Below are 16,657 nucleotides of genomic sequence, written 5' to 3' on the forward strand. Positions count from 1 at the left end.
ACAATTTCTAGAAAACTTTAAAAAACTAATGGGGTTCATTATGATGGCAACGATAATGGACATGCTTGTCTTTTTTTTTTTTTGAACATGCTTGTCTTCTTGATGTTAATAAAAATGACTCGAGGGCATTAGTGTTCAGTCATAGATTTCTTCTTTTTTTAAAAAAAATTTTAAATTAATTTAATTTTTAAAATTTTTTTATAAACATATAATATATTTTTATCCCCAGGGGTACAGGTCTGTGAATCATCAGGTTTACACACTTCATAGCACTCACCATAGCACATACTTTTCCTAATGTTATAGATTTCTTCTTACTACATACCTGTATTTTTTTAAAAAGATTTTTAATTTATTTATTGGACAGAGAGGAAATCACAAGTAAGCAGAAGCAGGCAGAGAGGCAGGCAGATAAAGAGGGAGAAGCAGTCTCCCCGCTGAGCAGAGAGCCCGATGCGGGGCTCGATCCCAGGAATCTGGGATCATGACCCGAGCCGAAGGCAGAGGCTTAATCCACTGAGCCACCCAGGTGCCCCTACATACATATATTTTTAATCATACCAGGGGGTATTTTTTATCTCATCACTCTATTTTTTTTCATTCTGTTTCTAGTAAACCTTAAAAAATTAAGGAAACTGTTTTTCAATTCTTCTTTGGCATTTGTTGAAAATGCTCTTTTACCATTTTCCTTCTTTGACTTCTTGATATGATGCAATATACTCAAAACTTTCAATGTTAAATTATATTCGCATTCTTAGAAGACCTTAATTACTTCCTTAGAACTTTTAAAATATGCTGCTGAATTTCTTTCCTATTATTTATGATTTTGAGGGTTTTTTTTGTTGTTCTTGTTTATTCTCTGTTTACTTTTGGAACTATGGCTTTGCTAACTCTATAAAATGAATTAAGTAGTTTTTACCTTTTTTGGAATGCCTACTATCCTTTTCTATAATTTGAGTACACTATCTAAATAAATGGTGGTGTAGGGTAGTGGATCGATCCATTGAAAGCAACCTCCAGTCTACATTAGACAAATACAACACAAAGAGAGCTACATGTATTTGATGAAGATATAAAACCAATGAAAACATGTCATACTTACTTCCATTCCTAGAAGTTTAAGAGCTTTAGGCTGCATAATAAAAGAGGGAAAAAACATCCATTCAATCAGATAACTAATAGTAGTAGCAGTAATGTTAGTAGTACATTGGCAGTGTTGTTAGTAGGGGACAGAATCCTGGGTTCAGAAGTACTTGGTATCATTAACAATTAAGGGAAATACCCAAGGAAAGGAAATGCTGTAATATGGACACTGTTTTTGGACAGCCAAAGTCAGGTAAGGAGAAGGATGTGAAGACACATGACCCAGGTGGAACCAGAGAAGTTTACTAACAGAAACGCAGACATGGAGTTTGTGGGGCTCCGTGGGGAGGGCGAGAGGAGAGCTTCATGGAAGATCTGACATTTGAGTTGGTCTTGTGATAGGCGTGGTGTTTTGATCAGGGGAAAGACATGGCTGGTACAGTAATACAATTCGAGTTTGGCAGAGGTTTGGGGTCTCCCATGACAGCGTGGGACAGCTCTTAGGTTGACAGAGGCTTAGATGCTGTCATCATAAGCTTGGCTGTGATTCCTCAGGTGGTGGAGAACACTGTAAGTATTTGAGCAAGGAGTGCAGTGTCATGTCTTTTGCTTTGGAAGATAAAAGTGGCTACAGTGGTAGGATGGATTGGAGAGGGCGGAGACAAGGGAGCCCAGGAGGAAACCTACTATAGACAAAAGTCAGGGAGCAGATGTAATCCACGGGCCGAGGGCCTGCCTTGCTGAGGGCGGTAAAGGCTGTGGGTAAAACATGGGCATCTCTAGGGACCATGCAGCCTCACACCTGGATAGCTACAGGAGGAAGGACAGGTGTCCTTGGGGATGGGATGATGAACTTGGCTTTGAACAGGCTGAGTTATATTGGAAAGGACAGCAGGGGACCATAGAACATCACAAGTTCATTTTGTTCTACCCTCTTAGGTCCAAACAAGTTGTTGTAAAGGGTCCGAAAGCTCTTCCGGGTATAATTGCAGCGGTATGCCCCGCCCATGAGATACTCCAGCACAAGCCCTATGTCGATGAGGCTGATGTGGTAATCAGGTGGCAGGTTGCCCTAGAAGAAAAGAAGCCGTGTCTCAGGCCTTGCAAGAATGCATTCCAAGTGTGGTCTTCATCACACACCTTGGGCATAAGTGGCCATTCCTGGCTACCAGTTGGGTGCTGATGTATGGAATGGAGCATTAAACAATATTCAGTCTATTACCATATGACTGAAGGAGATGAGGGGGTAAGCCATACTTCAGAAAATGGGTTCAACTTTCCCAGTGAGAAGAGTTAGAAACCCATGAGAGTGCAGGGTAGAGCCCTGGGCTTGTCCATGGGCTGGGTCAAAATGGCCTGCAGCGTGCCCGTGTAGACACAGAGGAGAGAGGCTGCAGCTGGCCTGGGACCTCCTTTGTGAGAGCAGATGAGTCATGCTGAGAAGGTGCTTTGATAGCTGCTTGCCAGGGAGAAGCCCGCTTTAGGAGCCTGGAGTCCAGCTTTCGTGCTGAAGGAGGAAGTGACCCACATGACGGGAAGGAGGACTAGATAGGAGGCACTGGGAAGAGTATCCTTGGGGCTGGGAATTTCTTAGAGAAAGCTCCACATGGTGCCCTGTGACTTTTGGGGGGACAAAGTATCTGGTGTGACTGGGAGTCCGTGAAGGAGCAGAGTGTTTCAACAAAATACAACAAGGTATGTTGAGACGAGGTTGGCCAGTCATTGGCGTTGCTGGACAGTTGACTTACACAGGGGGCAGAGGGGACCAGTGGGTTGTAAGGATTTTTGTTTTCTATTATTGATGGTTTAATTTCACATGGCTGAAATGATGGTGGGAACCCAGGGTTCGCGTGCAGATTACACATTCCAAATGTCCTCCCTTTACTTCAGAACTGGCCACATTTACCGAATACTTCACTCAGTAGAAACTTGCATTAACAAGTTTGTGCAGCTTCTGTCTGGATTCTCCACCTTATCCCGAATGCCGTTTGCAAAGATAAGGAGACACAGCCCTGCCCTCTGGGAGCTCACTGTTCTAGAGGAGGGGCAAAGCCACAAACCCTGAGTCTGGCCCTGAACTCCTGAACTCTGGGTGGGTGAGAGGGTAAGCAGGGACCTTCTGTAGGAGGCACACGTGAGGGGGCTAGAAGCAGGAGGGGCAGAAACTGCAAGGGACAAGGAGGAAGGACCCTGCAGACAGGAGCACTGCATGGGCTCCCTGGCATGTGTACCCCGTGGTGGGGATGTGATGGGAAAGAGTAGGGGATATTGACAAACTGGGCCAGGGGGGTACAATTTTCTTGGAAGACCTTGAACTTCATGAGATTTTGGAGGATTTTAAGTCGGGGAGTCCTGTGTCTGGGATGGTCATGGAGTGTGGGGCCGGAGGTGGAAAGAGGACTCTTGAAGCCATTTAGGTGAGACACGGTTGGGTCTGAACTTGGGTAGCTGCAGCTTTTGAATGTTTGCTCTCCCTCATCTAAGAGATCTGGGAAATCAGATTCCTGATGGAGGAAGCAAGGGTACTGGTCCCTCTTGGTTCCCAGACCCACCAATAATTCACTGATCCAATGAATGTCTGTAGAAACTGAATTCTTGTATTCTTAGAAGTAGACATTTGTATAAAGGATGGCCAGACTATGCAGGACTCTGAAAACTCTCTTCTCTCATTTGAATTATTTTCTCTTGCTCAGAATATGAATACACGTTCCATGCTTTGCAAGCCAGGGACTGCATCCTCGAGAAATGAATCACTCACACCTTAACTCAGTCTAATCCTGTAGCCTGTGGCGACATGACAGAACAGGGAGCGGCCAAGATCCTACATGAACACACACTCTAGTAGTCAGCAGCAGTGGAAAGAGGAGGAAACATCTATCACTCACTAATGAGAGAACAGGAAGGACGACTGCTTCGGTCCACAGAACACACACAGTGACATGAGGCATGTTCCTTCTGGAAGCTGGCTCCGTGAAGGAGAGAGCCGCGGATCTTAAAGGAGATAACAGAACAGGAGACTCCACTGACAGATGCGAGCTCAGGTCAGGGGTAAGATGACGCTCCCTGGCTGTTGCCCCAGGCAATGGAAATGGTGCCAAGACGCTGTAACCAACAGTCATTCAACATGAGCCTAGCATGTGTGTGGATGAACATGAAACGTGAAAAAGATATATTACTTTTAAGGAAGTTCTTTTATGGAGAGAGGAGCTCCTTTTTTCTGATGCCACCAATAATAGGAAAATTGCTTTATAAATGTAAAAATTGCTTTATAAAACGTCTATGGAAGGACGCCATTGGGTAGGAAGTGCAAAATGGCAGACTGACCTTTTTTACATCCCTCACCAGCAAATGAAGTGTGTTCGGTGGACCCAGCCTCTGAAAGAGAAGCGTTCAGCCATGTTAAACGTGTTTTTCTCTTGAGTTCTTGGAGCTAAATCCTACCCGACTCAGTAGAAGTAATGACGTGTGAGAGCTGGACTGTAACCCATGATCAGTAAGTCTCTTCTACAAGATAGGACCGGTTGGGGTAAAGAAGTACCCAACGTAAAGATACGTTAACTGCTTTCTTCTGGTTTTTTTTTTTTTTTAAAGATTTTATTTATTTATTTGACAGAGAGAGATCACAAGTAGATGGAGAGGCAGGCAGAGAGAGAGAGAGGGAAGCAGGCTCCCTGCTTAGCAGAGAGCCCGATGCGGGACTCGATCCCAGGACCCCAGGATCATGACCTGAGCCGAAGGCAGAGGCTTTAACCCACTGAGCCATCCAGGCGCCCTACTTCTGATTTTTTCTAAAGAGCCTCTTCTGGTGTGCAATATTGTGTGAGAAATTCAGCAAGGACCAAACAAGTGCTGAGGACTGTTTTCACTGTGAAAAACTTCAGAATGGGGACAGGGAAATGTAAATTCTCAAAATCCACATTGTAATAATAAACACCAAGAGGATTTCGCCCGTAGACTTGGATTCTCAGATAGTAGAGCTCTTTGCTGGGAAAACTCAGGGAAAGCTTAGTTGTCCATTGTTCACTGAAGCTGCTTAAAAAAGTGGGGGTCCCGGGGCACCTAGGTGGCTCAGTCGTTGAGCATCTGCCTTGGGCTCAGGTCGTGGTCCGGGGATCCCCAGATCAAGCCCCGTGTCAGGCTCCCTGCTCAGCGGGAAGCCTGCTTCTCCCTCTCGCACTCCCCCTGCTTGGGTTCCCTCTCTCACTGCCTCTCTCTCTCTCTGTGTCCAATAAATAAATAATCTTAAAAAAAAAAAAAAAAAAAAACCGGGGGTCCCACAGAACTGCTCACCCTGGGGAACTTTTCACTCTGCTAATGATTTAGGAAGCTAGATTCCCTCTTTGTATAAACTTCACATACCGCACCTGGGTTCTTACTGAAGCTGTCTGGTGAGGCAAGGTTGTAGCTGGTAAGGATGTGAACCTAAGCTGTGGCCCGCATGGGAGAGAACAGTCACCTGCCATTAAATGATGCCCCCCACCCCCGCCACTAAAACCAGTGGTCCAGTGACTCTATGCTCATTTGAAGGGCAGTAATGCAAACCAGGCACTGCGGATGAATACCATCACAGGGCAGCTCCCCACGGCCCTCCCTCCTTCTGGAACACTCACCGTGTTGTAAAGCTCTTCCAGCCTCGGGATGGTGAGAAAGTGCTGCATGTTCACACCGTTTTCAATCAGGAGCTTCACGAAGTCCACTCGATCTAAGACCAGAGCATCCAGCATGGCTTGTTCCAGAGCGTTCACCTGGACGAAGCAACCAGAGGGGTCCCTGAGCGGCCTCCCAGAGGGATTCCAGCAGGAAGCCGGCAGGAGGCATCTGGGAAAATGCAGTCGGACCTTACAGCGTGCTGGACCTGGTTCTCTTTGCTGTCCGTCTGGACTAAACATGCCCCATGTCCCCTCTTTTTCCTCAGTGTGGCCCCTACATTTCCTATCCAACTATCGAAGCTTGGTAAAAGGAAAAAAGTAAATGCTTCTCTCCTCTTCAAAATGAATTGAAGGAGGATTCTAAACTAGAGCCAGACTGGTATTGTTGCTCTCTCCAGTTCCGATTTTGTTTTCATTAAAATTGAGCTTATTTGCTTTTCTTTTGAAATAAAGATGGGAAAGAAAAACCCCGTAAGCTGTAGCATTCTTGGCAAAATGCAGCTAACTCAGTACTCGCATGTCCGAGCTCTGGACTCCATAAACAGTGTATTCAGAAGTGGTGGGTTGTAATAGTTTAGATGCTGTTATCCATTGCGTGTGCCTCTGTCCTTTAATAATGACAGAAGCTGCAGCATTCGGTGTAGCGTGAGGCCTTCTGGAGAGAGCTGCTGGGAGGGTTTGCCTAGTTGACTAAGGGTGACTGCATGGTCACTGTGTGGAAATTATGAGCACGCAGCTGCCACCAGCTGTAGTGGCCGTGACAGTGCCAGTCACATGTCACTGCAGCGGCCCTTCCTTGCTCGTGGCCTCAGAGCAGCAGCCCAGGAACATGGTACCGCATGTGGTTCAGCCTCCCTGCCCAGACGAGTGCTGTTACTGGCACATCCCAATCATGGGCACCTTCTTCTGGTCCCTGGTGATTGTTTCAGAATAACTGGTTTGTTTCCATATTTTAAGGCATCAGAACACATTCCCCCACAGAGCAGGAATGTCTGGCGTTCGTGAAACCCACCATTGCCTTTTGAAATACGGACACCATCCCATCCCGGGGCTGCCACGGCCTTCCGGGACTCAGGGCCTGTATGGGGCTGAAGCAGAGGCAACAGGGACTACCCCTTGCCCTAGAGAAAGAGGGTGACCCACTTGTGATCGCTGTGATCCCGGGAAAGGGGAGCAAAGACTGACGTACCCAGTTGAGCAGCTCGATCTTCCGGGGGTCAGTTTCCTCCTCCACCTCCTCTTTCACTTTCCCTTTCTTCTTGCCCTTTCCTTTCCCTCTTCCCCCCTTGGTGGTTGCTGTTGGTGGCTTCTTTTCCTTCTCCGTGACCTTGTTATCAGTAGGAGGGGCCAGGCTTCCCAGGGGCTGCAGTCCACAGCAAACAGAGTTGGGAAAAGATGTTAAGGCTGCCCCTTGTCCCAAGACAGTTGCACGCCCCCGCTCCGGGTGCACACACATGTGCACATGCATGCACTTATAAGCACACAGGCACCAATGCACAAACTTGCACACACATGCATATGTGCGCACACACGCACACACACACACCTGCATGGACACACTCAGTCATTGCAAGTCTGCCACCCGCAGGAGGCGGCCCTGATACCATCAACCACTGTTACCTATGGGCTTGAGGAAGCACATTTATGTCTTTCAAGTAACTGACATTTTGAATCATGTGTGTTTTTGCTGAGAGGTAGGTTCAAAGATACCAAAGGGAAGTTGCTCATTTTAAAGGAGAAAATGACTGTTGAAGGGATCAGAGACAATGGGTATGTCTGGTATTCCTGAGGATGCCTCTTTGGCTCGAACTGTGACAGAGCTTCTTGGTGGGTAAAGAAGGCCTCCTGGGGGGTTACGGAGCTGTATGGAATGTGGCGACAGACGGAGTGCATCAAGGGAAGAATGTTGTTTCACTCAGAGAATAGGAGGGACTGCAGAGGTGGGACCCGGCCCCTGGGCCTGCCTTCTGGTCACATGGAGAGCATGGTGGGGTTGGGGTGGGGGGAAATGGCTCTGGGGCAGAGTGACACCAACATTGAAACAAAGCTTGTTGTCTTATCTTGCTAGACTTGCCCGTCCGTGCCAAGTCTCCCCCCCACACACACTCCGCTCCACAGACTCTATGCTCCTGCTTTGCATCTTCCCATGCCTCTGGCCGTGGCCATGGATGGCTGTTCTGGTGCCACGGTACAGGTGTGTCCAAGTGCCTCTCATGCTGGGCTTTTAGCGCATCTGACTCTGCTGCCTGTTTGCTCCTCAACCCTCTTCTCCCTGCTTTCTCAGGCACTGCTTGTTCTGGCTTTCCTGTCTGGCCACTGCTTCTCAACACAGGTGGTAAATGCTGAGGGTCTTTTATTTTATTTTATTTTTTTAATTAATTATTATTATTATTTAAGATTTTATTTATTTATTTGACAGACAGAGATCACAAGTAGACAGAGAAGCAGGCAGAGAGAGAGGAAGGGAAGCAGGCCCCCTGCTGAGCAGAGAGCCCGATGTGGGACTCCATCGCAGGACCTTGAGATCATGACCTGAGCCGAAGGCAGCGGCTTAACCCACTGAGCCACCCAGGCGCCCCGATGCTGAGGGTCTTTAGGGCTCTGTCCTCAGCCCCCTTCCTTTCTTCTGTACTTCCCCTCAACAAGTTTGTCGAGGCCCATACTACCAGTCCCCATGCATTTGCCCACGACCTGTCCTTTCTAACCTCGGTTCTTGTCTCTCCCTGGAGTTCCTACCACCAACTTAGCACCTCCACTTGAACACCTCAAAGCCCTTTCGGCTCATCATATCCGAAACCACACTCAAAACCACCCCCTCCAACCTACTCGTCTTCCAGTGTCCTTCAACTCAATGAAGTGGCTAGTCAGAGAATAGAGGCTGATTGCTGACATCTCACTCCCCACAAGGCCCTCTTCCATGATTAAACAGCCTCTAAGTGCAATTGTGTTCCATGTTAAATGTTACATTATTCTGTCCCATTCTTGACTTCTGACTCTGCTCTAGCTCAAGGTGATGGCTCTCTCTTGAATCATTTCAGTCGCTTATTAACAAGGCTCCTTCCATCTGCCATTGTACCCACCCAATGCATTTTCTGCATTAAATCCAGAATGATCCTAAAAATGTAAATGAGACCACGTAACTCTCCCGCTTAAATCCTTAAGTGGGGCAGGCCAGAGGCCAGAGATCGGACTGAGGACACCATGCATGTTGTGTGGATGAATGTCCTGGCTGACTCTTCAGGCAAACAAGACTATTATAATCCTCAAGAAAAAGTGACACAGCATTCAACAAATAGTGCTGGGGAAACTGGACATTCACATGCAAAAGAATGAAGCTGGACCCTTATCTATTGTCTTATATAAAAAATTAACCCAAAATGAATCAAAAACTTAAATGTAAAAGCTAAAACTACAAAACTATTGCAAGAAAAACGAAGCCAGAGTTTCATGGCATTGGATTTGGCAATGACTTCTTGGATATGGTGCCAAAGGCAGTGAAAGAAATGATAGGCAAATGGGACTTTATCAAAATTAAGAACTTGTGCATCAAAAGACAGTATCAGCAGAGTAAAGGCAACACACTTAATGAAGATAATATTTGCAAATCTCATATTTTATAAGAGATTCATATCTAGAATTTATAGAGAACTCCTAAAATTCAACAGCAACAAAACCCATACTGACTCAAAATCAAGAAAAGAACTTGAATAGGTATTTCTTAAAAGAAGATCTGCAAATGCCCAAGTACACGAAAAGATCCTCAAAATCATTAATCCTTAAAGAAATGCAAATCAAAACCACAATGAGAGGATCCTTATCAAAAACAAGTGTTGGCAAAAATGTGGCAAAATCAGAATCTTTGTGCACTGTTAGAAGAAATGTAAAATGATGCAGCTGCCATTGAAAAGTTCGGCAGCTTATAAAAAAATTAAAAATAGAATAACCATATGATCCAGCAATGCCATTTCTGGGTATATATCCAAAATGGTTGAAAACAGGGTCTCAAAGAGGTATTTGTACACCCATGTTCATAGCAGTGTTATTAAAAATAGCCAAAATGTGGAAGCAGGCCAAGTGTCCATTGATGGATGAATGGATAAGAAAATGTGGTCTATACATACAACAGAATATGAGTAAGCCTTAAAAAACGAGGAAATCCTAATACATGCCAGAACAGTAATGAACCTTGAGTATATTAAGCTAAGTGAATTAAATCAGTCACAAAAGGATAAATACTATATGATTTCTCCTGTGTGAGGTGCTTAACGTGGTCAAATTCATAGTGACAGAAAGTAGAATGGAGTGCCAGGGGCAAGGGTAAGTAGGAAACGGGGAGTTATTGTTTCACAGGTATAGAATTTTAGTTTTACAAGATGAAGAATCTGTGGATGGATGGTGATGATTCCACTACAATGTGAATGTATTTAATGTCACTAAACCATTCTCTTTCAAAATGTTTAAGATACTCACTTTTATTTAAATGTCTTTTGCCCCAATAAACAGATTGGGTGGAAAAAAACAAAAACAAAAACAAGATGACACAGCATTTGAGGTAACAATGGGCAAAAGACCAAAAGGAATAACACAAATCGCCAGCCATCTTATTGGGAAGAGCTTCAAGCATCCCTATGGGGAATTCACGGAGGAGAAACTTAAGTCAACGACCAACAACCAGTTGACAACCCTTCAGTGAACCATCCTAAAGTGGATCCTCCAGCCTCAGTCAAGCCTTTGAATGACTGCAGCCCAAGATAATGGCTTAATTACAGTCTCATGAGAGCCCCTGAGCCTGAACTATCCAGCTGAGCCATTCCCAAATTCCTGACCCACGGACACAGTGTGAGATAATATTTTTTGTTGCTCAAAAAAAGAGATGTCCTTAAGCTGTTCCCTAAATTCTTGGCCCCAGCCTTCTGCCCTATACCAGGTCTGCAGCACTCTGTAATACACAGCTCCCGGTTGACCTGCGGCCTCCTCCCGAGTCACCCCCTGCCCACTCTGCATTTTAGCCACACTGGTCGTTTTTCCTTCTTCAATAAATTATTTGAAAATGTCCAGTTCTTTCTTGCTTCAGGCCCTTTACGCGCTCTTCTGCCTGTATGGACGGTGCTCTCCCCTCAGTCTTCACCAGCCAGCATCTGTTCTCCTGACAGGTCTCAGTGTTAGTTCACTTTTCCTGCATCAGGTCTTCTCTGGTGTGACAATAAAAAGTAGCCCTCCCATCTCCCACATTCTGTTTCATGGGCATGTGCATTTTTCCTTCTTAGCAATTACTATAATTTATAATCCAGTATAATCCAGTATCTAGTCATTCAATGATCTGTTTCTTATCTTTTCTTGCCCTCTCTCCCACAGCATGCCCACACCAGCATCACACAGAGACTTCTGTAATGGCTGTGGCAGGTCTGTTTTATTTACGCCTGTCTCCCCAGGACCCAGCACATGGTCTAGCACACAGGAAGTTGTTGATCAACTTTTGTTAAGAGAATGAAGGAGTAAAAATATGGATTTTTTAAAAGAAGTTTGCTTTGGTTCAAAATAGCCAGAGAAGAGATTTAGTTGTTCTACCATTTGCTGCTGCTGGGTGAATGAGAGGAGCAGAATCCCTCCTAGTCTCTTTTAACTTCTGTCTTTGACAGTGGAGAGAATTAAATATGGTATAGATGTGGTCAGGCAACGTAAGAGAATTTCTAGATGCTCAAACAAGCTAACTCATTCTTCCCTCTAGGGTTACACCCTAGGATTCTAAGAGCATGGTTGGTAATCTTAGAGGGGTAACTTTTAGCCTGGGCCAGTCGACTTCTTTATTTTGAGGAGGGGCTTTAGGGGCTTCCTGGGAGGAGGTGGTCAATGGTGGGGGAGGGGGGCTTGGCTCTTATCTACTATATATGTTGCTGCTCTACTCACGATGCCACTTGTAGAAAGGGTTCTTCTGGAGGAATCCCAAATAATCAGAGAGGTGTGACTGGCTGGAAGGAGGGTAGGAAGGGTACTTGTAACATTTGAGTAGACTGGGAGGAAAGTGAGATGGTAAGTATATTGGGTAACAGAATTTCAATTTGAAATATGTTGATAGGTTGATATGATGGACTGAATCTAATAAGTTGAGATGTAACAAGGAATGATGTCTTCTACTGGGTCCACCTGGGCCCAAGAACACCTAACCTCAGAACTGCAAGATGTGGTTTATCAGGTGCGAGCATGATGAAACTCGGGAATTTCTGCAGATGGAAACTTAGTACAAGAGAAGAATTATATATTGCTGTATTACTAGCTCCAACACAAGGATGTAGCAGTCCTACTCTGGGCTGCACAAGGTGTTAATTTGGGGGCACTACTCTTTTAAAAGGATATGGGATGGCATGGACCATATCTGGAAGAGGAAATTCCTTTTTGGAACCCTAAATACAGGTTAAATGATCACTTGCTGGGGATGTTGTTCATAATATTTCTTTATTATCCGTGTAATGCCCATGGGGTCTGTACTGATGTTCCCTCTTTCATTTGTGATATCAATATTCTTAGTTAGCTTGGCTAGAGGCTTATTAATTTTATTGATCTTTTCAAATAACTAGATTTTGGTTTTGTTGACATTCTCTATTGATTTCCTGTTTTCAATGTTATTGATTTGTGATTTAATTTTCATTCTAATATAAGCTTTCAATGCTAGAAATTTCCCTCTAAGCAGTGATTTGATGCATCCCACACATTTTGGTAAGTTGTATTTTCATTTTCATTTAGTTGAAAATATTTGAAAATTTGCTGTGAGACTTCTTTGATAGATATGCTATTTAGAAGTATGATGAGTAAACTTGGGAAAATATTTTTTTTAATCCATTTGACAGACAGAGATCGCAAGTAGGCAGAGAGGCAAGCAGAGAGAGAGAGAAGAAGAAGCAGGCTCTCCACTGAGCAGAGAGCCGGATTTGGAGCTTGATCCCAGGACCCTGGGATTATGACCTGAGCCGAAGGCAGAGGCTTTAACCCACTGAGCTACCTAGGCACCCCGGGAAAATATGTTTAACCTCTTGGGAGCATCAGCTTTTTTCCGAACTCTAAAATGAGGACAATCAGATATATTTCAGAGTTCTGAAGGCTGTAATGTTCATGTATGTGAACACATGGGGCAAAACACAGTGTATAATCCAAGCATCAGATACTATCACCAATTGCTGCTTTGAATTTAAGATTCTAGTTCATGTGTTTTACCAAGGGCAAGCCTTTGCCTATAGATGGAAGCCAAATGAATAGTTCTCATCCTGAAAAACAAGCAGACATTTCTTTCTATTTCAGAAATCTCAGGGAGGCTGGCCAAGGTTTGTAGATTTTTGTCTTTAAAACGGACAGTGGTCTAGAGGTCCCCAAACCTTTTGCTCGTGGATGCTCAAACTGAGTTGGGCCTATTTCCTTAAAAAAATTGCTAGCCCAAGTTTTTGTGACTCAGTATAAATAAATTACCTTGTTATATGTTCATATCAAACACTATTCTCTCTCTCTTTGCCGTTGTTGTTTTTAATAAAACCTTTTCACAAAGAGTTTTGTCGGGGAAGTTGTGCTTTTTGTACTTAAAAAAATATAGGTAGAAGAATATTGACAAGTAAATATAATGAATCAGACCCGAGATTGCTTTGTAGTGAACTAATTATCAAGTCCTGCCCACCATGAGTTCTGTGTTGTGTCAAGAATTCTAGAAAAGGGGCGCCTGGGTGGCTCAGTGGGTTAAGCCTCTGCCTTCAGCTCAGGTCATGATCTCAGGGTTCTGGGATCGAGTCCCACGTTGGGCTCTCTGCTCGGCAGGAAGCCTGCTTCCTCCTCTCTCTCTCTCTGCTTGCCTCTCTGCCTACTTGTGATCTCGCTCACAAGTAAAAAAAATATAGATTCACAGCCACATAGTTAATCGAGTGCTTCAACCATTAAAGGAAGATTTTGGAGACCATATACTGCATTGTGGGAGACAGAAGGATTTTTGGTTCCAGGTTATAGTCTTAATCACGTCTCCTGCTTGTCCATGGAAATAACTTGCAAAAGACTATGATAAAGAAAAATCTATAGGGGCGCCTGGGTGGCTCAGTGGGTTAAAGCCTCTGCCTTCGGCTCAGGTCATGATCTCAGGGTCCTGGGATCGAGCCCTGCATCAAGCTCTCTGCTCGGCGGGGAGCCTGCCTCCCCCCTGCCCCTGCCTGTCTCTCTGCCTACTTGTGATCTCTGTCTGTCAAATAAATAAATAAAATCTTAAAAAAAAAAAAAAAAAGAAAGGAAAATCTATTTCAAGAAGAGGTAGACAAGAGCTATTAACAAATTTCTGGAAATACTGATGGGTAGTTAAAATCATGGAGAGGAAGCTGGTGCCCAGAAGGACTAATGTGGAAGGGGCAGTAGAGGTGGGACTGGGTTTTTAAAGAATAAGTTTTAGTGCTGGGTGGAAAGCATGATTAGTGGAAGGACTTCTACAGAGCAGGGGACCACACATCCCCTCTCGTAGAGGCTACCAGCCCAGTGGGCAGGTGCAGAATGACGGCATGCCTGAGCTTCATCCCCAAGCAGAGACTGTAGAACAGCTAGCTGCTCAAGAAGTGGAAGGACCTGCTTAGAGAGGCCTGGAACTTCACTGGTCTGTTCCAGTCTGCACAAGGCAAAGCAAAGCTGTTCAGTGACAAAGTAGGCTTCCTACACTAGCCTCATCCCTCTGAAATGGGGATGGACTGGCCAGGATTGGCAACAGAAAAAGACAAGATGAACTTAATGGGAGCAGCTGACTGGGGAGAAAAATAGAGATAATTTAGGGAACAGAAGAGGACTTTAAAAATCCAATTTGTATCTTCAGGGATTGCATTCATGAGATGAAAATAGGCTGGCATGAAAATGGAACTAGCAGGAAGTAGGAAAGCCTAGAGTTGTTTATGACACGTTCTCATTCTGTACACATACCCCCACGACCCCCACACATACAATCATACTGCACACACGAACACCCTCTTACACACTACACATAGCACACACACACACAGATACCATAGATACCACACACATGCGCACACACTAAACCATGCATGTGCATATACCATATACCCCCCCATAACACACACCCATATACATGCTACACAGACACATACACCCTACACCCCAAAGAACACACACACACACACACACACACACACACACACACACACACGATTCTCTAGGCCTCCAGGGTACCAGGGAACAGAATTAAAAAAAAAAAAATGCTGTCCATTGTATTTAATTTTAATGGGCTCTTTTCTTTCTTCTTTTCCTTGAAAAGGATAAGCCCCACTTCTCACTAGCAAAGATAAAATATTTGCTGTTCATTTCTTCAAGAGCACTGGTTTGAATGTATAATTACGGCTAGTAGCTCTTCCGGCTGGCTCTTTGAAGTTAAATAGCAACATCTCCTAATGATCCTAATGGATTACACATTGGATCATCAGAATCCCCAGATAATTTCCTAAGATCTGTGTCCCGAGGGAGAACATACTGATCTATCGTCTGTACAAGGTCATGGTAAATGGTAGAAAACGAAAAACACTTATTTTCACCGGCCAGCGGGGCCCAAACACAAAGATCTGACTTCGTGCTATGTCCACACGGTTCCAAGCCAGTGCCAAGCTCAGCTGGTCTGGGGCGGAAGCATTGGTTCCTGGAAAGGCAAGAAACGAGTCTCTTGTCACTTGGTGCCTGGACTGTCCTGGTTTGGCAGGTGCTGGACAGTTAGCACAGGCCTCCCGGGGTTGACCCCCCACCCCCCAGAAACCAAGCACTCCTGTCTTTTCTCTTGCCCCTGAGTGTCTACTCAAGCCCCAAAACTAAGAACTTCCTATTCTCACAGAATTGCCCGAGAGGAGGTTGGAGGCAACATCTTTCCCTACCTACTTGGCTTGGTCTCCGTGGAAGGGATGGAGGAGGCACCTGGTGACCCCAGGACCCTCATCTGCAAGAGGCATCTGTCAGGCCAGGACAAGGGGTGCTGTCCCTTCAAGCCAAATGTGAGTATAGGCCAAGAGCAACAGCCCCCAGCTGCAGGGAGACCAGCACAGGACTACTGGGCAGCTGGCCCAATGGTGACATTCTCCTCTCTCATCCCTGCCCCCTTATGGTCCCAGAGTAATCAAGAGGCAGGGAGGAAATGTGTGTCCTGGGAGTGACCCCAAGAGTGGCCAGGTTGCAGCCTATCATTAGGAGCGGGATGGGGAAATTGAACACAACACTGTGGGATGCAGTGATAACAAATGAAAAATGGTTCGTGGTCACCTCTATGACGAAATCCTTAATGACAGACAAATAGAAACTGGTCTGACTTCAGCCATCACAGGCCACTGGGACTCATAGAAAATACCCCTTCCCAGGAAACCCATCGTGAACCTGGTCATTCCGCATGGCTTCACACTGAGATAACTCTAGGCAGCCTGACGGGCTCGGGAGCCTATCACCAATAGACACAGTTCCTGGCAGAAGAGGGAGTGGGGTTTCTGGCCATGAGCAAAGCCCCAGGTGAGGCCAGTACCAAGAGGCCAGGAGTTGCTGTTTCCTGAGAGCTCACCTTTCAACAGGGCAGTTAAAATTGCCATCTCGATGTCTTGCTGACCCTCGGCACCCATTCTAAACACGGTGACCTGAAAATGAGTTAATCATGAGAAGACTAGGTAAAGTCAAGCCGCAGTTGAGAGGGCGAATTTTTGAGGGGGGTGTTTTTGAAAAAGGACCATAGAGCCTGACATGGGATACAATGAATCAGAAAGTGCATTAATTTTAAACCAGGTGCCTTTCATCTACACGAGGCACAACCTTGCTCATCCAGGCTCTGAGTCCTTGCCTGGGTCCCTGTTTTATTATTTTACCCAATCGGCTTCAATAGCCCCGGAGAGGAAAGAGCTCATTCAGGATCTGTGTACTCCATTATCTAAATCGCA

The 16,657-nt window shown here is 45.2% G+C and overlaps 1 protein-coding gene across 1 annotated transcript in view; it reads right to left on the bottom strand.

Moving 5' to 3' along the window:
* The window catches only part of TRPM1 (transient receptor potential cation channel subfamily M member 1), a 95,605-nt gene that overhangs the window by 51,232 nt on the left and 27,716 nt on the right, over positions 1–16,657 (bottom strand). Inside the window, exons 10-16 of the mRNA XM_045070417.1 lie at positions 16,288–16,360; positions 15,287–15,387; positions 6,922–7,095; positions 5,694–5,828; positions 4,408–4,458; positions 2,015–2,155; positions 1,103–1,132 (exon numbers count right to left, since the gene is read on the bottom strand). Coding sequence (XP_044926352.1) covers positions 1,103–1,132; positions 2,015–2,155; positions 4,408–4,458; positions 5,694–5,828; positions 6,922–7,095; positions 15,287–15,387; positions 16,288–16,360 — 705 coding nt within the window. The remainder of the gene's footprint in view (positions 1–1,102; positions 1,133–2,014; positions 2,156–4,407; positions 4,459–5,693; positions 5,829–6,921; positions 7,096–15,286; positions 15,388–16,287; positions 16,361–16,657) is intronic.

Source organism: Mustela putorius, unplaced genomic scaffold, assembly GCF_011764305.1.
Source record: "Mustela putorius furo isolate JIRA1106 unplaced genomic scaffold, ASM1176430v1.1 tig00003972_pilon_pilon_pilon, whole genome shotgun sequence".
Taxonomy (NCBI): Eukaryota; Metazoa; Chordata; class Mammalia; order Carnivora; family Mustelidae; genus Mustela; species Mustela putorius.